This window comes from Sphaerodactylus townsendi, linkage group LG06 (genome assembly GCF_021028975.2).
Source record: "Sphaerodactylus townsendi isolate TG3544 linkage group LG06, MPM_Stown_v2.3, whole genome shotgun sequence".
NCBI classification, from domain to species: Eukaryota; Metazoa; Chordata; class Lepidosauria; order Squamata; family Sphaerodactylidae; genus Sphaerodactylus; species Sphaerodactylus townsendi.
This window is the reverse complement of record NC_059430.1, coordinates 65,302,351-65,324,257: the sequence shown is the minus strand read 5'-3', so window position 1 is coordinate 65,324,257 and position 21,907 is coordinate 65,302,351. Positions and strand designations below refer to the sequence as shown.

Here is a 21,907-nt window from a genome sequence, read left to right as displayed (position 1 = left end):
AATATGCTGGGGAAAACATCAATAATCATTTTAGTACATGATTTTTTTTTAAAGAATGCAAATTAGGAGGACGGGAGAGGGAACATTCCAGAAACTCATTATAACATAGGAATATGCAGATTATATCTTGGCCACCAAGTGCTGCTACAACACATATCTCCATTGCACAAGGCCCACTGATACTAGCAAAGGTAATCGGAATAAGCAATACCATGATGTTTTTGTAATGTCTTATAAATGTGCTGTAGGCACATTTAACATACAGCAGCATTCACAGAGGAAAAGAAACCCAAGCACAAATGTTTCCCATTATTCACAAGACTTATGGGTGTTCACAAATGTAAGGTAAGAGAAATATTTATTTAAATTTTGCACAAGAACAAGCTTATACTGAACAAATTCAATTCAAGAAATAAGTGCAATCAAACGAGGAAATATAGATGACTTTTCCCACCAGAAAACATTAAGTAATCATGCCTGTGCATTATTTTTTTTACATAACTTCAATCAGTTTCTCAGAGCTGTACATATGTTGTTGCAAGGTTCTGTATTTCCTGCATTATCTTCCTCTCTTTTCAGATTGCAGACAAATTTGCAGTGAGCAATTAAACAAATTTGTGTAGGCTAGGTCTGTAAAAAAAGCCTTCTGTGGTCATGGATGAGGTACATTTTCAAATCTCCAGGAACTGTCTGACTGCTTGAGGATTTTGATATCTTTATGCACAACATGTCAATTTTCTCAACTCCAATATCTTACATAATGGTGTCAAACAAAAAATAAACCAGAGGCTGAACCTTACATCCTAATACAGATTTTACACATTTGAATTTGTTCCCACATGCCTTACATGTTTTATTCAGACTGAGGAAACAAACAGTTCATCCACTTTATAGCCTTTTTGCACTTTAACTGGACAAAACCAAGCTTGCTTCAGTTTTGGTTGTTTACATTTTTTGGTTTATGAGTCTTTTTTAAAATTAAATTTAAAATTCTTAAACCAGAAATTTTCTGTGATGTGTGGTCATTAGCTTCACAGTTCCTGGAGGCACTGTGGATCCACTGAACAACAAACATGCCCATTCTGGAAAAACGAAAGAAAAAAATCCATTATTCCATACAGTTTTGTTTCAGATAAGTACCGTATAAGCAGTGGTGGGATCCAAAAAATTTAGTAACAGGTTCCCATGGTGGTGGGATTCAAATTGTGGCGTAGAGCCAATGGGGTGTGGTGGGGCATTCCGGGGGCGGGGCATTCCTGGGCGTGGCTGTGGCAAGGACGCAGCCACTGCGCCGGCCCTTGGGCGGGAAACAAATGCACGCCGGTGCACCCTCTGCTAGACTGCTTCAACTTCTGCGCGCTCCTGCTGAGAGGAGGGGCGTAACTAAGGCAAAAATCACGTGGCAAAATCACCAATTAGTAACCCCCTCTCGGCACACACAAATAATTAGTAACCTACTCTCAGGAACCTGTGAGAACCTGCTGGATCCCACCACTAGATTGCAAGTATGTGTCTCCAACTTACATGGGACTCTAAATTATAGCATCTTGTTGTAAAATGCTTAGACTGTAATTTTATGCACATTTACTAGGGAGTAAACTCCACTGAATGCCACAGATTTCCAAATAAATGTGCAAAGACCATATAAATCCTCAAGACTACTAGAAGGAGATGGTTGCAGGTCTGATTCTGCTGCCTTTATTAATAGATACTGTGTGTGTGCGTGGGTGCGTGGGTGCGTGCATGCGTGCGTGTGTGCATGTGTGCGTCGTGCGTGTGTTTAGAGGGCAGGATCACTACTTTTGACTTCAGTGGGAATAATACAAAAGGCAATCTACCACATCTGTATATTAATAAATGGGAACAGTTTCTTCCAGTACCCTTTTCCTTCTGTCTTTTTCAGGTTGCAGGAGTCATTCTAAGCTTTTAGCCATCTATCATTCTTCTTGAGGTAAATGTTTCTTCTTGACTCTGAGGAATACTAAAGACCCAAATCATCATGTGGATTCTATTTCCTTCTCTTTAAAGTAGAAAAGAAATGCCTGAATTTCCAATTCTGCCACTCCTGAACATAAAAGCATTTGATCATCACAAAGCTTTAATATTGTTTTGAGTAGTGTTCTTCCTTTGACAAAAATATCTTTTTTTGCAGGGGCGGGGGGAAGGAGGAAACTTATAGTTTATGCACGTCTTGGAAGATCATTTAATATTTTTAAGCATCTTAAAATGGCTCAGTCCATTTTTCAGATGTTTAAATATTAAGCATTGTAAAAATGGACTGAGTCAATGTATTTCTATACAAAGAATAAGTCTGCTAATTTTTCCAAGGTCACATAGAGAATGGCCTATAATTTTCTGTCCTGCTAATACATCGAAACCATTATCCTGGTTCTTGGATGCTCCTCTTACCAAGGACAGACAACTGATATTAATATTAAAGCTGAAAGTTTTATATTGCAAGCGTGGAAAAAATATCCCAATGACTAGACTAAATGCATTAATATTTATATACCATAAAACCATCTGTTAAAGGGCTGCTGTGGCTTGATCTATACCTTGCATTGGCAGAGGGTGCATTCTGTGCCGTGCTTAATCCAAGATGATCCAGTGAAGCGAACCACATTAGTTTCATCCAGACAAGTCTTGGTAATATCATTCCTAATGGTGTCTGCTTGACAGGGGTCAGTGACGCAATGGGGGCAGCATTCATTCTCAGGGAATACGCTGAATTCACACTCTGTCTCTGGACAAGGAAAGGGCCAACAGTCTACTTCACCCTGCTATTAAAAAACCCCCGAAGAGCATCAATATTATGTTATAAATTGTGAATTATTATTATTTCTTTAACTACTTTGATAATATGAGTATAATCATAGCTTTTTTAAAAAAATGAATAAGTTGCTACACTGGGCCTACACTTTTAGACGCCTGCCCTGCGTGCTAAAGACAATCTCATTTCATGCCCAAAATAAGACTGATCTCAACACTCCCACAGACCCGGAAAATAATAGTTACACCAATATGGTAGTTTCAACACAAAAATTATAAACAAATTTCATAATGTAGATTTGTGCAAAATGCAAAAGGCTGTAATCCTAAAGACACTTCCCTGGGATCAAGCTCCATCGAACAATTGACCTCCAAGTAGACCTGAACAGAGTGAAATTCTATGGACTTCCACATTGAATAGTGAACAGTCCCATGGATTTCAATGGGCCTTAAATTTGTCTACTTTTTCTGAACTACATATTAAATTTATAAATTGTCTCTATAATATGACTGAGAATTATTTTGAATAGACTCTTGCAGTGTGCACAATTTTTCTATTATTTCAAATTTATTCTTTCAGCCATAGTGGGTAAAAAACACAGGATTTGCCTGCTTTCACAAACTTCATCTGTTGCTTCCATCAAGTATCTTTTATGAACAGTACACTTTGTGGTTAAGCATAAAGGTATAAAATTTGTGGTCTAGGATCATTTGAGGAATTTTTTAAAGTTACATATAAAGGATGCAAAACAGCTGAAAGTACAAAAATACAATTGCAATAATTGTAAATTATCAAAACAGTTGCAAATTTGCATATTATGATAACAAGGCTTACCAAACATCGACACTGTTGACAATTTTGAACCCAAGTGTCTCCACTGTTGTATAAAATCTCCCCATTTTGATGCAGACATTGACTGCTGAGTCTTGGATCACATTCAGGACAGCAGAACAGATCAACAGTGGGATTCTCACAATCGCAGACCATCCGCCGGCACATGACGTAGCCACTCTAGCAGCACAACAGCAAATGATGATAAAAACAAAAATTAAGTGGTATAATGATATTTTAAAAAGTGAACAGGAAATGTTTTACTTAATATTTTGCAAATTAACAAAACTAGTTGAAAAGAAAACAAAGGGTGTGTGGCAGACAACATAACTGATTTCAACTAAAGACAGTTTTCGAAGATAAAAACATAATTTAAATAAGAATGCTAACCAAGATGTTCTGAGATGGTTATTGGGCTATACATACATAATTTGCTCCCTAAACTTTAATCACATAATTAATATTTTTAACTAAATAATCTCTTAAGTTTAGAATTCTAGTATAAGTCATACAATTGCAATTGCACTATAAAAAGTTTGAGTTCTTTTGTTACCTAGTAAAAGTTTGCATTTGAGTATTATGGATCCCTTTTAGGAAAACACAATCCTTTAATAATATGCAAATCTAGATGTGAGTCATTGCAAACTGTAGAAAATTCAGACATAATCCATTCCTATAGATACTTATTGAAATAAGTAAAGGATACTTATTGAAATAAGTAAAGGAGCAGCAGTGGCGTAAGAGGTTAAGAGCTCATGTATCTAATCTGGAGGAACCGGGTTTGATTCCCAGCTCTGCCACCTGAGCTGTGGAGGCTTATCTGGGGAATTCAGATTAGCCTGTACACTCCCACACACACCAGCTGGGTGACCTTGGGCTAGTCACAGCTTCTCGGAGCTCTCTCAGCCCCACCCACCTCACAGGGTGTTTGTTGTGAGGGGGGAAGGGCAAGAAATTTGTAAGCCCCTTTGAGTCCCCGGCAGGAGAGAAAGGGGGGTTATAAATCCAAACTCCTCCCTCCTCCTCCTCCCTCCCTCCTCCTCCTCCTCTTCTTCTTCTTCTTCTTCTTCTTCTTCTTCTTCTTCTTCTTCTTCTTCTTCTTCTTCTTCTTCTTCTTCTTCTTCTTCTTCTTCTTCTTCTTCTTCTTCTTCTTCTTATTTTAGTGCAACTAGTACAAGGCTCATTCCACACAGCATATTTATAATGAGTTGCAGTTGTTATAAATGAACTCATTTCCCCTTTTTATAAATGGAACATGAATTCATTTGTAACAGAGGCGCAGCTGGGCCAAACTGTGCCCAGTGCGCAGTCTATATTTTCCGCCCCCATGCCCCCTCATGGCACCCCCCGCGGTGTCCCCCTTCCCACACTTACCTTAGTTCCTTTCCTTTTCCTAGAACTTTTTCAGGCTGAAAAAAAAGCCTTTTCACAGTTCAGGCTTAAAAATGACCTGGTGGGAACTATACTTCCCAGGAGATCTTGTGAGCCCCACGGTCTCCTGGGAACTGTAATCCCCAAGGCTGTTTTTAGCCTGTACTATGAACAGGCCTTTTTTTCAGCCTGAAAAAGTTCTAGGAAAAGGAAAGGAACTAAGGTAAATGTGGGAAGGGGGACGCCGCGGGGGTTGCCAACACAGAGGGTGGGGGTGGGGCCTGGGGGAGGGGGGAATTTTGCACCCCCCACATGACCCAAAACCGTGCACCTGGTGCATTGCGCACCCCCTGGCCCTTGGTAGCCCCGCCTCTGGTTTATAATGATTTAAACTCTATAAATATGCTGTATGGGATCCACCTAATAGAGGTTCCCTGTGGATTAAATTTTTTCACTTCTCTGAGTAAATGGGGATGCTTCAATCTCGTTTCCCAGCAACTTCTTTTATGGAGACAGGTGTATGTGCACAATATAGTGCTGCATGCTTCTGACACTGTTTCCTCCACTAATGTGAATGGAAAAGGTATTATAAGCAAAATTTCTCTATATACTTGTCAGAACATGTGCAGAACTATTGATCAGTGGGTCAAGACTTGGATCTATTTTACCACACAAAATCACCAACTTATTCCTTCCTTTAATGTTTCTAACACCATTTTAAAAGGTAAAGGTGCAAGCAATAGATCATTACTGATTCATAGGGTGACGTCATATCATGATGTTAACTAAGAAGACTATTTTTATGGGGTGGTTTGCCATTGCTTTCCCCTGTCATCCACACTTTGTCCCATTATACATGGAACACATACCTCAGGCCTCTTAGCTGTGCAGTAGGGCTGTAGAGGGGTCTCCTCACATTTCTTTGCTTACATGCAAGGAGCCAGCCCACTGCCTGCTGCACAGCCTTTCTACTGAACTCTGCCAGGCCTCTAGTTCTACGGGTTCTCTAAATTCTGCCCTGAGATCACATCACAGTCTCAAGAGCTGATATTCTCTCCCTACTCCCTCCCTTCCCCCCCACACAGTCTCTCTCTCTCTCTTTCCCATTCGCTGCTGCTGATGCCCAAGAAGAGAAGACAGAGGCTTGTTTTGAAACAAAGTCTTGTCTGAAATAAAATTTTAAAAGTCCTCCTGATCATTGGGGAGGTTAGAAGCAGAGAAGAGACAGTGGGTGGGTGGAACCAAAAAAATACCCTGCTTGTACTGTTCCTTGCAAAAACCTTCTGTGTTGTTATTATATCAAGATTATCAATCTCTCGATATGGGCACTTAGAGAAGCAGGAAGGAGCAAGCAGCACAAGAGGGGATGAGGCAGAAAGCATGTAAAGTGGTGCAAGGGAGTGGGAAGTCTGGCTGTAGGTGGAGGAAAGATGCATGGGGCAAAGCTGTGCTCACTGGCAAATCTGTCCACTCTGAAGCAAATTAAAAGTTGTGCTAAAAGTGGTCTTGCTTGCTGTGGAGAGAATGAAAAGTGAAAGTGGGGCTTCAGGAATAGGTCCATGCAAGAAGTTTTGCTGCAATGGACATTCACCCACATCGTGCAATGAGAACACTGTGCATAATCGGCCTTTAACTTTAGTAAGATGGTTACTCATTTTACCAACATTGGAAGGATGGAAGGCTGAATCAACTTTGAGCTGGCTACATGAAACTGACTTCCAAAGGGGCTGAACTCAGGTTGTGGGAAGAGCTTTGACTGCAGTACTGCAGCTACCACTCTGTGCCATGGGTCTCCTAAAAACATTGAAGCAAATGCCAAATAATGAGGTGGATGCAATTATTCTCCAAGTAGCATTCCTTCTGCCTAAAGAGCCTTCCTCCAGCTTAATGGCTTATCCTCCAAAGGGAGAGCCACTTAATTTGGAGGAAGGTTCTTCAGAAGTGTTAGGGTCCCTGGGAGGAAGACTCAGATAGAGAAGAGGGGACAGTGTTGGTTCCAGATTCTCAGGCACTGCCTGTAGATGCAGAGACTGAGCAGCCAGAAGTTCCTGCAGGACCAGGTCCCCAGACTCAGGCAGAACATTCAGGCTGGGATCCACAGTGAGGTCCAAGCTCTAAGATTCCCCAGCAAGAGCTTGGCTCTGAGACTCATCAGTCCCTTGATACAGAGTGGATCCTGACAGCTCTCTCACCCCTCCCTCTGTCTCCAAAGCTGCAGGAGCAAAGCAGGAGGAGACTACATGCTAGCTTACAGCAAAGGAGATGCAGCAGCAGGTTAGCAGCTATGAGGTGAGCTAGAGTAGATGCAGAGTCTTTTCAGGAACACAACTGCAAGAGGTTATTGCACAAGGGAATGGGAGACTGGCTGTAAAAGAGAGAGAGAGAGAGAGAGAGAGAGAGAGAGAGAGAGAGAGAGAGAGAGAGTGTATCTGTCTGTCTGTCTGTGTGTATACATGTATGTGTATACATGTATGTATGCATGCATGAATGCATGCATGTAAGTATTGTTAAGCCATCTTGAGCCCAGTTTGCCAAAAAAGGGCAGGGTACAAATGAAATAAAATAAAGTAGACAGTGTTTTTCTGCTGCAAATGTGCTACAGAAAAAGTCTCTGTGCGATTACAAGATGAAATACCAATAACATTATGTGCAAGCCCCCAATAGTCTTAAAAACAAGGTCAGCTATGGACTAGGAAAACTAAGCATACTCACTATGTGCAACAATGGCTCTATCACACTACATTCAACTTTTCCTCTTCAGCCCTTTCAATTTTTTTCACTCTTTTCCTGAAAAGTTCTTCCCCTCCCATGCTATCTATCCCCTTGCTCAGACTCACCTGGCAAGAGCAGACAGAACACCGGTCATTCTCTAAAACCCAGATCTGCCCATTGTGTTTGATCTTGCCTTCATGAATGCAGTCTCCTGTGCAATTCTTCCCATGGGGACACCGGCAATCATAACCACCATCCAAGTTAAAGCAAATTGTGTCATTGGCACAGCTGTGTCTTCCAGTTGAACATTCATCAATGTCTGTAAGAAGAGGTCATGGGATGCTTTTAGACTACATCTAGTAACAATAATTGGTCCTAGCTACAAGCAGCATAAATAATCTGCAGCTCTTATGACATTTTTGGTTCATGCTAATTTTCACCCAACCTATATAAACTATACAGGGCTTAAAGCAGGTTCAATTGAAATAACAGTCTACAACCCACCAAATGGTATTTTAGACAAAGAAAATTCTTATTATGATGTGAACTTCCAGGTATTATTTTTAAATCAAGACTGTCTCTGCAGTGGTAAAAGAGCCAGATACTATTTTTGTACAACTAATACCTTAGTGTCAAGAAAAATATTTAATAAGACAGGCAAAACCAGAAAATAGTGTTGGGTTTATACAGAAACAATTATCTTGTTACAATAAATGATTATGACAAGGAAAACAATAGAATTTTCTTCCAAAATCTTTCTGAATTCTTGTGTATATTTGCTAGAAATTTTAAAAGTCTATAAGTATACTGGGTAGCCAGTGGGAGAAACTTTGCTATGCTACTAGGGCTGTCTGGTTGTTGAAAGGCTATAAGATACCCTGTTTCTCCAAAAATCAGACAGTGTCTTAGATTAATTTTTGCTCCCAAAGATGCGCTATGTTTTATTTTCAGGGGATGTCTTATTTTTCCATGAAGAAGAATTCACATTTATTGTTGAACAAAAAAATGAACATTTATTATATACTGTACAGTAGTTGTCATCACAAACCAGTCTGTTGGGGTGGGGCCAGGCGAGGCAGGAAGGGGGAGGGGTTTTGGGGCGCACGTGCTTCCAAACAAAAACTTTGCTACCGGTACTTCTAACTTTCGGGGGATGCCTTATATTTAACACTTCAGCAAAACCTCTGGTATGTTTTATTTTCAGGGGATGTCTTATTTTCAGAAAAACAGGGTAACTAGGACAAATGACTCTTCAGGCCAACAAATCTATATATGTAAAAATCTATCAGTGCGTTTTCTGCTGACAGGTAATCTCCCAAACTACTGGACCGATTGCTTTGAAATTTTCACACAACATCGCATTCGCGTGTGGCCAGGTTTCCATACTGTTTCCACACCTCCTGTTGTGTACATGTCACAACTGTGCCAGTTATTGTGTACATGCCACACCTGTGACACTTGGAACCACAGTTCTGTTCCGCAACAGCACCATCTGCTGGCCGTCAAAGCAACACCCTCTGGTACAAGGGAACCAACCATGCCTTCCTTGAAAACCACTGCCTTATGGAGTGAAAGGAATGGGGCCTGCCATCTGGACATGACCCACCCACCCTAGCGGAGGAAGGGGAAGGTGAGGGAGGGTCCGGGGGTTTGCTGAAATTTGAACACAATGTAGCTCATGCCTCCCAGCGTGTTTTACGCTAGATAATTCGCTTGCAAGGGAAGGGAGTGAAAGGGACAGGACCAGCCACCTGCACATGGCCCATCCACCCTAGCAGAGGAAGGGGAACGTTAGGGAGGTTGCCATGCAAGGGAACGGGAGAGAGGGAGGGAAGCGAGGGGCCCCTTGCCCCTCCCTTCCAAGCATTGTGCAATGACACATGTTCGAACCGTTCGCTTCCCCTTTTCTTTCTTTTCCCCTTCACCAGACTCAGCCACAGCAACGCATGGCCGGGCCCGCTACGGACTTTCTACACAGAGCCTCCTGCACAGGCTTTCTTGGTTTACTGTACTATTTTACTGCAACCAAGCCATGCTGACAATATTTGACTGTAAGTTTGACTAATATGCCAACTAGGGCTTCCAACAACCAGGAGTGAAAAATATTCTGTCCCCTTAATAAAAGCTTTATGGTAGGTGATTTACCAGGTGATGGTATTTACATCCATACCATGAAAAACTTCACCATTTGTGTCCATTTGTCCACATTAAGCCTCTATTAAAAGGGCAGGACATAGTTTTCTGATGCCCGCTGGCCACCCTAGCTCTTCACAGTACTCTAGTTCTATAATTTTCCAATATAGTTCATTGTTAAAAGAAAATTTAAAAAATTGGGAGGGGGGACAATGAAGGGAGAAATATATTTCCTATTCAATTCACAAATGTCAATTTTAACTCAAATCACTTTAACTTTTTATGGAACCCTTCTCCCCTCTTTCTAACTTTCCCCACCCCCAGGGTGAGCGGGCCACAATCAGAGGCTGGGCCCCTTCCCCCCGCCTTTGTGCAACCCTAACCCTCCCAGTGCATGAGCCACGACCAGATGATGGGCTCCTTCCACCTCCCTAGCCCTCACCTCAGGGTAGGTGGGCCACAACAAGATGATGGGCCCCTTCCACATCTGAAACCCTCCCCCTTGGGAGGGTGGGCCATGACCAGATAATGGGCCCTTTCCCCCTTCCTAGTCCTCCCCTCAGGGTGGGTGGGCCACAACAAGATTATGGGCTCCTTCCCCCATCCCCTTTCCTCTCTCTGAACCTCCCTCCCAAGGATTTTAAAAGGCGAAAGATTAATATGGTCATCCTAAACAGAGCTGACTTTTTCAACCCACTGACTTCTAGGATGGCACTGGAAAACATCACTAGTATGAAATATAGTTTCTAACAAATATGTTGATATATTGTCAAAAGCTTTCATGCCCAGAATCAACTGGCTGTTGCGGGTTTTCTAGGCTGTGTGACTGTGGTCTGGTAGGTTGTACTTCTAACATTTCACCCACATTTGTGGCTGGCATTTTCAGAGGCATGTCTCAGCAAGATGTTTTTGTGTGGAGAAAAACAGATCTCATTGTGACATGCCTCTGAAGATGTCAGCTGTAGATGCAGGTGAAATGTTAGGACCAAAAACTACCAGACCATGACCATACAGTTTGGAAAACCCACAGCAACTAAATATAGTGATCCTAGAAGAGTGAACCAGTGGTCTAACTATGATCTATAGTGCCATTATATTCTCTTGCATGTGATCTTCAAAAGTGAGTTCTGTATATGGAAAATTTAGATATAATCAATACGCACAAAGGAGAAGCATTCATGGCCATGGGTGCTTGTCCCGCTCCCTCATACACACATGCATACAAACTGTACATCCCTGGGACCAGGATCAATTACAAATGGACTTTTGAATTCCACCCCCCTGATAGTCTAGCAAATATCTTTATATTATTTAAGACCCTTCTTATTACGAAGATATTTGGGTTATAAAGTTATGTTTATTGTTTGTTTTTCATCTGGTTGCTGGTTTAGCCAGAATTTAGAAATGATATATTATTTTATATAATTATGTTTCCTACTGTGTAAGTTGCTACCAGAGATTTTGGGATGACAACTGAATAAGGAATTAAGAAATCATGGATTCAGGTCCAGAGAAGGGTTTGGGAGCATCTAAGGCTTTGCAACTAAACTGGAGAAGAGAGCCAGCATGGCATAGTGGTTGACAGAGGCAGACTCTAATCTGGAGTACCGAGTTTAATTCCTCTCTCCTCCACATGAAGCCTGCTGGGTAACCTTGGACTAATGACAGTTCTTTCAGATCTCTCTCAACCCACATAGAGGTAGGCGGTGGCAAACCACCTTTGAATATTTCTTAACTTGAAGATCCTATGGGGTTGTCATAAATCAACTGTGAGTTGATGGCACTTTCCACCATCACCACCAAGCCGGTGAAGACTGATCAGTTCCTGGGGTGTATGATAAAGAGATATTTGAGATAAACAAATATATGATAAAAATATTTTTATTACAAAAAATGGTACAGAACACAATCCTTTCCTTTTGTGTAAGTTAAGTATTCAGCAAATTCCACTATACACATGTAAACCCTTAGTAACTTGAATAAGAAATTAAGTATCTGAGATGGAAACTAAACATGTCAGCCTGGGAATTTATATTTTTTATTTCAATGTACAAGTCATGAATGACTGAAAATGCAAGGAAATAAACACAAAACCAACACAAATGAAATATGCATCTGCATTATTTATCAGGACCAAATTTAGTCATTATCTCCAAAGTGCTATGCAGCAAGTCATCTGTCTTTACAAAATCTTATTCCAGCACTTTGATTTTGGACTTGCAACAAAACCACCATAAAGAGTGAATTATGCTGCTGACATTTTGTTTACAGCTGTAACTGGAGCTCCTAATACCATAAAATACAGAGAAGGCAGGAACCAAACGGAGTGTCAATTATTGCTGAATACAGCAAAAAAGAAGAGAGGGGAATGGGGAGTCAGGGCTCCAAATTACCATCAATCCAAGAATCAGGTGATATGTCATTATTATCACTCCCATGTTGTTTTTAAAAGAAATAGAATACAAACACATTGCTGTTTCTGCTACCTCACACAGTGCTGTGCTCCCAAAGCTTTGAATATGATAAATGGAGATATGCAAGTAGAGCCGTACAGTGGGAAAATGGCGACCGGAGACAGCTGTTCTCTGGGTGGCAACCCACTATGCCCCCCAGGTCTCGCCCCCCCCCCCACAGCTCCCAGCCGCCAGTCCCTTCTGCCCTCCCCTCTGGAGGAAGCAGAAAGAACTGAAAGGCTCCATCCACGGCAACTTTGCTTTTATAAAAGCAAAGGAGCCAAGGACAGAGCTTTTCAGTTCCTTCTGCTCTCCCCAGAGACCAGATTAGTGGCACCAGGGGACAGAGGATACCCCCTGTCCCTAGGCAGATACGCCACTGTATGCAAGCCTTATAAAAAGTGTTGGACAGAAAAAACCTCGCAGAATGTAGTCATAATTAAGAATTGGTTTTATTCCTGTTGGACCTATCAGTTTACAATAGGTTTGAAGGCTACCTCCTGTTATACTTTATAGATTATAAGCCAGTTTCATGCTCTTGCAGGGGCTTAATGCCAATTAGCAAGTTGTATAGGAAGATGATTACTAAAAACCTGGGTGTTATATATGTTGCCAACCTGGGAATAACTGTCCATCTGCTCTTAACATACATATTTGATTAGGAAAGAAACTACACACAATCTACGCCTCCAACTTTTCTTCCCTTTTGGACTTATTCTATCAATATAACTATGCAGAAGAAGAAGAGTTTGGATTTATATCCCATTTTCTCAACCGTAAGGAGTCCCAAAGCTGCTTACAAATTCCTTCCCTGCCTAACCCTACAATAGACACCTTATGAGGTAGGTGGGGCTGATAGAGTTATGAGAGGACTGTGACTAGCCCAAGGTTACCCAGCAACCTTCATGTGTAGCAGTGGGGAAACAAATTCACCAGATTAGAGTCTGCCACTCATGTGGAGGAGGGGGAAGCAAACTAGACTGTCCAGATTAGAGTACACTGCTCTTAATCACTACATCATGGTGCCAACATGGTTCCTTCTGCAGATACTTACATTCAGAGATGAGGCATGACTGTATGAGGCAGATTCTGCACAAGCCTCAAGAGTGGTGATACACCAGTTTACATGACACTGGTGCATCCCTGGGGCCATTTGCACACTTCTGTGCACGTAGCCCCGGAGCCCCTGTGGCCTGAGGAGCCACCTTTGGATGGGACCTGCCACTTCCCCCCCCTCTTACCTCCTGTTGCCTGCATCGCTCTGCAGAGACATGGGGACATGTCCCCGTGGCCATGGCGATGCCTTGGGGGTTGGAGGCCAGGAGGAGTCTCCCCTCGGCTCTGCAGAACGATGCAGAAAACAGGAGGTAAGGGGGGAAAGCAGTGTGGGAGAAAATGGCACCTTCCACCTGGGTGGACACTGCCATTTTTGAAAAGACTCACTAAACTAGTGAGTCAGAAAGACCCCATTGGGGGGAATAGGTCACTGTAGTTGTGCTCCAGCAGCGGCAGTGGTGCAAAGTTCTCCCCCACAATGGCGTTTTTACTGGCAGCACACTGGTCTTTATGGTCCATGTGGAATCCACTTGAGACAGACCTTTCTAACAGCCTGAAAATACCTCATGTTTGCAGAAAAGTTTGAAATTTAAAAAATCATTGGGTGGGTTAATTCTCCAAATAACAAAAGAAGCCAGTAGCTATTGTGAAACACCACAACAATAATGTAAGGTGGTGTGTGTGTGTGTTCATCCGACCTTGACAAAAGGTTCCTGCTAGAAGTTTTGGCTGAATGCCAGGGAAGGGGAATTTTGCTGTTTTGGTTATCTTTCACTTGCTTGCTAGTCTGTGTGAAACTCCGTGTGAAGTCCTGCCTTGTTTATACTTTTTTGGCGGGAGCCTTTCTGTTACTCTGTAAAAGCTGTTGATTGAGATCTGAGTTTCAGTTCTCGCATTGCTTGTTCCTGACTAAGAATGCCAGCTCAATAAAGAACTCTTAACGGTTGCTTTTGGCCTAGACTTTGCTAGTTTTTTTACAAATATTGCCAGCCTTCCAGTCTTGGTTTCTGACCGTAATAGGAAGGGGGAGGACCCTTGATAAGGTTGTTCTGGCCTAGGAGGAAGGACTCATTAGGGCTAGGCATGGTGGCAACCATTAAGTGACTTCTTCCATCTGATTTGCCTTTATTATTATTATTATTATTATTATTATTATTATTATTATTATTATTATTATTATTATTATTATTATTAGTTTAATTTAATATACCGCCCTATCCCCGAAGGGCTCAGGGCGGTGAACAACATAAAATCATACATAAAATCATCACAAAATTAGTGATCATAAATACAATTTATCACAAATACAATTCAATTAGGTCTAGCTGTTTCCTACTAGCAGCCATAAAAACCATTGTGGTGGGTTGGTTAGAGTTTCAGACTATGATCTAGGAGACCCAATTTTGAATCTCCATTCTGCTATGGATGACTTTGATGTTGCTATAGCTTTTTGAATAGAGGCACTGGTATAGCACACCTGACAATTTTCTTTAGTTTGCCAATTTACAAAACATGTACAGATTTTACTTTCTGAGCTATGTATTTGATAACCCATTCTTGGAAGATATATTTTGGTCTGATGCCCAGAAACTCTCTAAACAAGCTGATCTAATAGTTCACAGTTTTGGTAACTGAATTTCTATGAATTTCTATGGGAAATTTCTTCTAAGCTCAGAGAAATGCTCCCCACATCCCATCAGAAGTGACAGATTGACAGATTTTGTTATGGTCATGTTGGTTTAATAAATAGAGCATATATAAGATAGCCATATACCCAAATACCCTTGAATATCTCACATATAGGCTTAGAGACTAATTTTTCTAAAAGCACTTTGATGAGAATCTTAGAAACTGTATTTTATCCTTTAAGCTTTAGGCGACTGATCCGGAAGCTGAAGCTGGTCCAGAATGCAGCGGCACGGCTTCTAACAGGTGGTGGTTATTCAGATCATATCACCCCTGTGCTGTGCCGTCTGCACTGGCTTCCGGTGGAGTTCCGGATCGTTTTCAAGGTGTTGGTTTTAACCTTTAAGGCCTTACGCGGCATGGGGCCCACATACCTGCGGGACCGCATCACCCCTTATGTCCCACATAGGTCGCTGCGCTCGGCAACGGCAGATTTACTGGTGACCCCTGGTCCTGCAATGATACGGCTGGCCTCAACCCGGGCCAGAGCCTTTACGGCTCTGGCCCCTGCCTGGTGGAATGCCTTACCTCCGGCTGTGCGGGCCCTGCGGGACCTTAATGAGTTCCGCAGGGCCTGCAAGACGGAGCTTTTCCACCGGGCTTTCGGGGAGGCCGGCCGTGGATCTACTGCCCCCTATCGACACTGGAATTGAAATCAAAACTGAGACTGCCGTTCCATTCTATTAAAGCTGGGCCTGTCTTACTTATAAATTCCATCCCAGGCCCTACTTACTCCCTCCCCTTTTTCTTCTTTTAATGGCCTTCGGCGGGGCGCCTGTCTTAATTAATTTATGAACTGGGTTGCTTAACCTATAGTTCTGTAGTAAACTGCTGCTTAGTTCTTAGGTTTTAATGATTTTAGTATTTTATGTTGTTGATTGCTGTCTATGTAACAGCCATGTTGGAAGCCGCCTTGAGCCCTTCGGGGATAGGCGGCCTATAAGTTTAATAAAAAATAAATAAATAAATAAATAAAATAAATAATTATGTGTGTATTTCTATCTCTGATTTCATTTAGATGAAGAAGAGTTTCTCTCTCCTGTAAGCAGTCTCAAAGCAGCTTACAAACTCCCTCTCTTCTTCTCACCCCAACTCCCTTCTTGTCACCCCAACAGAGACCTTGTGAGGTAGGTGGAACTGTGAGTGTTATGAGAGGACTGTGACTACCCCAAGGCTTCATTTGTAGGAGCAAGGTAACAAACCCAGTTCATTAGATCAGAATCCACTGCTTATGTAGGGGAGTGGGGAAGCAAACCAGGTTTTCCAGGTTAAACTACACTGCTGCTAGCCACTACACCATGCTACGTGGGGGTGTATCATAGTGATGCTTTCATATTTACTCTTTTCATTTACTCTTTTAGACTAGTTTTAAATAAAAATATTAAAAGATAAACATGGGTGAACTTTGGCTGAGACACAGGGTTTTCACTTGACACCTGGAAGTAATCTTCTGACTCTTGACTCATCTTCAGTAAGATGGCTGGAGCCTACAGAGATTGGGGTATCCTAGAGAGTAGTCCTGTAATTTAGTGGTTAATGTGCTGCATGGGAACAGGCAAAGAGACTCTTTAGTTTCCCTGTGTCTGTTTTGATGGGGCAGGTTTCACCTATTGCAGGCCAATTTCACACTCTAAGTCTATCTTAGCTCACAGTATTGTTGTGAGGATAAAAGCGAGGAGATGAGGATGCTATGAGCTGCTTTGGGTTCCTACTGTGGAGAAAGGTGGAGCATAAATGAAATGAATAATAAATATTGCTCACGATAGGTGGAAGATAAAAGGTTGGTTGGTGCATGGATGGCATGGACAAAAGGAAGCATGGAAAGATGGGGTTGCCAGGAACATGAAAAGAGGAAACAGCATGAGAAGGAAGAAAAGGAGAAAACTGAGACCAGAACTGAACCACTGGGTCCAGCTTAGTGGCTAGAACAGGGGTAGGGAACCTGCGGCTCTCCAGATGTTCAGGAACTACAATTCCCATCAGCCCCTACCAGTATGGCCAATTGGCCATGCTGACAGAGGCTGATGGGAATTGTAGTTCCTGAACATCTGGAGAGCCGCAGGTTCCCTACCCCTGGGCTAGAACTACGCAGAGTTTTACCAGGAAGAGGCTGCCAGAGGGGCAAAGAAGAAAAAGCTGAAGACTGGGGTGGGGGGGGGGGAGAAAAAGGTAGGTTAGCTGGCAGAAGAAGAGAAGGAAGCAGGAATAGGAGAGAAGTTTTAGAGGCTTTCAGGGAAGAGAAAGATAAAATAGTAGGGGAAGGTATAATCAGATGCCCCCCCACAAGTTTTTGCAGGTGCCCCACTTGTATTTTCTGTTTCCCTAATGTAACTTTAAATACTCTTGCATTTTTGTCCTATTACTCCAGGCATTATTTGGAAGTAAACTGGCTAATTTTATGCAACTTGGCTTGATTCCTCTCCCTCCCAACAATACAATCTTGTAGTTCAAAGACTTGGAATGTGCATTTCTGTGATAACTACACCTATCCCTTCAGAACGCAGGCATTCTACCCAGATGAAGGTACAGGTAGATTCTACTTTGTGATCTGAAGAAAGGAGGAACATCTCAGAAATGAAAGGATCAAAGATAACAGAAACCTGAGAGGATATATGAAATTTAAATTTGCAGAAAATGAAAGATTTAATTTAAATAGACCATGTTGTGTTGTTTCCTTTAAAATACACTTTTAACTCAGTTTATAAATAAACACACAAAGCTGGATGTTTCATTTTGTAAACGCAGCATTTTAAAATAGCTGCATGCCCACTAACCTGCTGTTCCATGTGATGCCATTTGTCACATTCAGCACCTAAAAGAATCCATTGTTTCCATTTCTGCTACTCAAATTAACGTATTTTAAACGAAGTAGTTCTACTTACTATAAAAGCTGTGTAACAACTCCTAGCTGCCCCTTCTCTTTGCATGTAGTATAATACTTATTTCAGTTCATGGATTTTTATCTTTCCCTCAGTTGCTTTTACTGTATGGAACAGGAATCCAGAGATACTGTGAGGGCTATGTGACTTTCATTCATGCTCTTACAATGGGCTTTTTTCTTATTGTCTTGTACTATCTGTTCAAAGGAGACACTTCTGAATGTTATTTTGGTACATGGTCTTGTAATTTATGCTCTACTCTATAAAAGTTTCTGTTGTTACATTTTTATACTGAGATTTTAATTGCATTTTTACAGCCCCATCCAAATGGGCAGAATCCATCAATGGGAGTGGTACGGGGCTGCGCCAGCAGATTTGCCTTCTCCTGGGCACTTGCCCTGGTGGAGGGGTGAATCTGCTGGCAGGGAGCAGCAGCAGCTCTCCCCAGGGCCATGCCCTCACTGAGTCAGCAGCCAGGCCTTTGGCCTTACACCACTGAAAAGGTGGCATAAGTCCACTATACCCAATGGGGGCTTCCTGGTGGCGGGAGGCTTGCATTTTAAGCCTGCTCACACTGCCAGGAAGCCTCCTTGTGAATGACAGGCCGATGGGGCTCTGACTAAGTGCCCAGGCCTTTGAATTGCGCTGCCTGTCCAAGAACATTATGGCTGCAAGATGCCTTGCATTGATATGGAAAAGAGGGCCTCCAATAAATAAGTATCCTGCAACTATGGCCCACTCTGCACAGCAAATGTATAGCGGGTTGCAGTTGGGATAAAGTAACCCGTTTTCCTGTTTTCGCATTTGCATGCATCCATGCAGGTAGCAATTGGAGCCCACAGAAACAATGCAGGTTGCTGTTGTGCCTTCACATGGAGGTGCATCTATTTTTTATTTACTTCCCACTGATGCGTAGATGTGCAGGCATGCACAAGTAAACCCCCACAGCCATGCTGACGTCTCATGATACCACGATATGACCATCTGCACCACTTAATTCTCAAAAAAATAATACGGGGCAGACTTGCTTTAGGGGCAGGATTATGATGCGATAGGCTAACTGTTCTTAAAATGTACATATAGTTTGTACAGCAAAGGATTTGTACAGCAAAGGATTTCCTCTACAACCTGCTTGACGTGCCTGAGAAGAGTTGAATAGTTTCTACAGCATTATTTATTTACCTACTTCATTTGCTGAGACTCAACGAGGATTGAAAAATTAAAACAATGCTATTAAAACAGTATAATAATACAACAAACAATAAAATAAAAACCTAGGGGTGGACAGGTAAGCTAAAAAAAAATCAGTTAAACACAAGTGTACCAGCTAAGTCAGAGGCCCCTCACATGGTCCCTATGGGTGCCACAGTACCCATCAACATCTTTCTTGGCTTCCACCAAGTGTTTTTATATAGTGGGGTATTGCTGTCATGGGCATTTTGCACTAAACATGTGATGCAGAATCCTACTTGCTGGTTTTCACTATTGTACCCTTTGCCATGGAGAGAGAAAAATCAAGAAGTTTAATTCATGCATGAAAATTCCATCCTAGATGTGGATCTCTTTTAGGACTAGCTTTTCCTGGGCCTTCAATGTGTTGGAGGAGGCAATGAGATATACTACTAAATCTAGCATAGTACTAAAACAGCCCTTCTCATTTGCCCAGCCGTAAATGTTGAGTGTAACTCTTAGCAATCAAAATATGCATCTATGCTTTTGTTCCTGAACCACATGTTAAGGTTTAAGTTCAGCTTTTAGTTCTCCTTTTATTAGTTTTCATGATTCCAGAATATAAACTGTCTGGTCTACAATGCATTTTGTTCTTTATGTATAAACAATGCCCCAATAAACTGCTGTCTCAGTGTAAGTCAGAAGCAGTGAACATTACTCAAACACATAAATGATTTATGATGCCTTTTTACTGACCTTCACAGGATTCTCCACTAGGTGAAAACATGCCATTATCATGGTAGCCATCTCTGCACTCACAATGGTACCAGCCAGGCAAGTTAATACAGGTGGCACGGCTGTCGCACTGAACAAAGCCATCCAAACACTCATCAATATCTGTTCAACAAACAGAAAAGGAGAAACGAGAACATCAGCCAACATTGTTATTTAAGAATACTGTAAAGACAAAGATACATTTTCAGGATATATAATATTCCTAGGCAGGAGTATTTGAATCTCGTAGCCTGCCTAAATATTCAAAGCCCACAGCTTGTCATGTAACATGTCTAAAAGAAAATACAACTTTTCAGGCTTCCAAATAAGATGCAGAATGAGATGATTATGTAAACAACACTGAAACCAAAAACTTGAAATGAATTTATGACTTGCTTAAACATTTTAATTCATTTCAGTCTTAATGAATAAGCAATCAGCTACTTGTTAATTGTCCAAAAGAAGCTGAAAAAATGCTCCAGCAATAGCTATTTTTCTACCCATTAACTCTCCCCCATTATATCAGTCTGCCTGATATAAACCAGGTTTATCTATTTTTGTAGAATGTCAAGACATTAAATCCTATCTTCCATTGTCAAAGATTTAATGCTTCTAGGAATTATGGCAAAATCTGCTGGTGCATATTTCAAAACATTTTCATAACTGCACTGCATTTGCTCTCATAATAATTAGTATATTTTTCAAGCTGTAAAAAAATCGTTTGTCTGAACCTATACTTTTTATTTCTCAAGAAAGCACAAAACTAACACTTCCAAAAAACATAACCATTTATATCAAATCAATCAATCAATCAATCAATCAATCAATCAATCAATCAATCAATCAATCAATCAATCAATCAATCAATCTATCTATCTATCTATCTATGTATTTATGTATTTATTAAATTTATAACTCGCCCTTCCCAACGGGGCTCAGGGCGGCGAACATCAGCAAATCAAATAAAACAGTACCAAAAACAGTATACAATTAGCCATATCAGTTAAAAATTATAAACAATAAATAAGCAGATGGCAATAAAACCCTATAAAAGACACCCATGGGAGGTGTGAAGTTCTAGTCAGGCCAGCTGGCAAGATATAAAAGCCTGGCAGAAGAGCTCGGTCTTACAGGCCCTGCGGAATTCACCAGTGTCCTGCACGGCCCTGATCTCAGGTGGGAGCTCATTCCACCAGGTGGGGGCCAGGGCCGAAAAAGCCCTGTCCCTAGTAGTGGCCAGCCAGACCTGTCTTGGGCCGGGGACCACCAGCACATTCCCCCCTGATGAATGGAGGGGGCTTGAGGGGCAATATGGGGAGAGGCGGTCCCGTAGGTATGTAGGTCCAAGACCGCTCACAGCCTTGAATGTCTGTAAGTTCTCCAACAAATGGAAGTTTTTAAAAAAGAAAATCTGTGTGAAGAGTTTGTTGAAATAACAAACAAAAAGCAGTGAACAGTTTTTACAATATAGTTCTAGAAATGGAAAGGAAAGCAGCTGGGGTTAACAAAGTCTAAAGGTTGATGGAAAAATGGTACAACTCCCTTAAATTTCATAGTAACTTGAGGAAACCTGTTTAATTTGGAATATTCATTTTTGGTTATTGATTATTCAAAATGTTCCCTGACTGACTTTCTAGCTGAACTTGTTTACAGGTCAGTACCTTATAGATTACTGATCACAGACCTTTACAGACGTTATGTTTAAGGATATCTACACTCATATACCCATGTTGCCAATGTTGATACCATGGGCCTTTTGATATCAATGGTCACCATTTCAGCTGAAAAAAATACAGTGCATATTTTTCAGTTTTGGTACATGGGACACAAAGCCCTAAAAAATCAAGGTTTCATGTACTGTATGATAAATCTGGAAGATATGCCCTATGACCTATTCAGACTAAATGCTGACCATATATTTCAAGAGGATCATGAGCTTAGAATGCATACTATTGCATAATCTCAAATATAACATCTGAAGAGGTGAAAACATGAATGAACATGCAACTGATTATAATATTGGTTGTGGTGGGTTTTCTGGGTTGTGTGGCCTATCAGACCACGGCCACACA

The 21,907-nt window shown here is 41.5% G+C and overlaps 1 protein-coding gene across 1 annotated transcript in view; it reads right to left on the bottom strand.

Annotated features, from left to right (window-relative positions):
• Nucleotides 1-341: 341 nt before the first annotated feature.
• NELL2 (neural EGFL like 2) overlaps nt 342-21,907 on the bottom strand; it is a 137,892-nt gene continuing 116,326 nt past the window's right edge. Inside the window, exons 16-20 of the mRNA XM_048500307.1 lie at nt 19,818-19,958; nt 7,810-8,003; nt 3,605-3,781; nt 2,556-2,780; nt 342-1,082 (exon numbers count right to left, since the gene is read on the bottom strand). Coding sequence (XP_048356264.1) covers nt 1,032-1,082; nt 2,556-2,780; nt 3,605-3,781; nt 7,810-8,003; nt 19,818-19,958 — 788 coding nt within the window. The 3' untranslated portion in view covers nt 342-1,031. The remainder of the gene's footprint in view (nt 1,083-2,555; nt 2,781-3,604; nt 3,782-7,809; nt 8,004-19,817; nt 19,959-21,907) is intronic.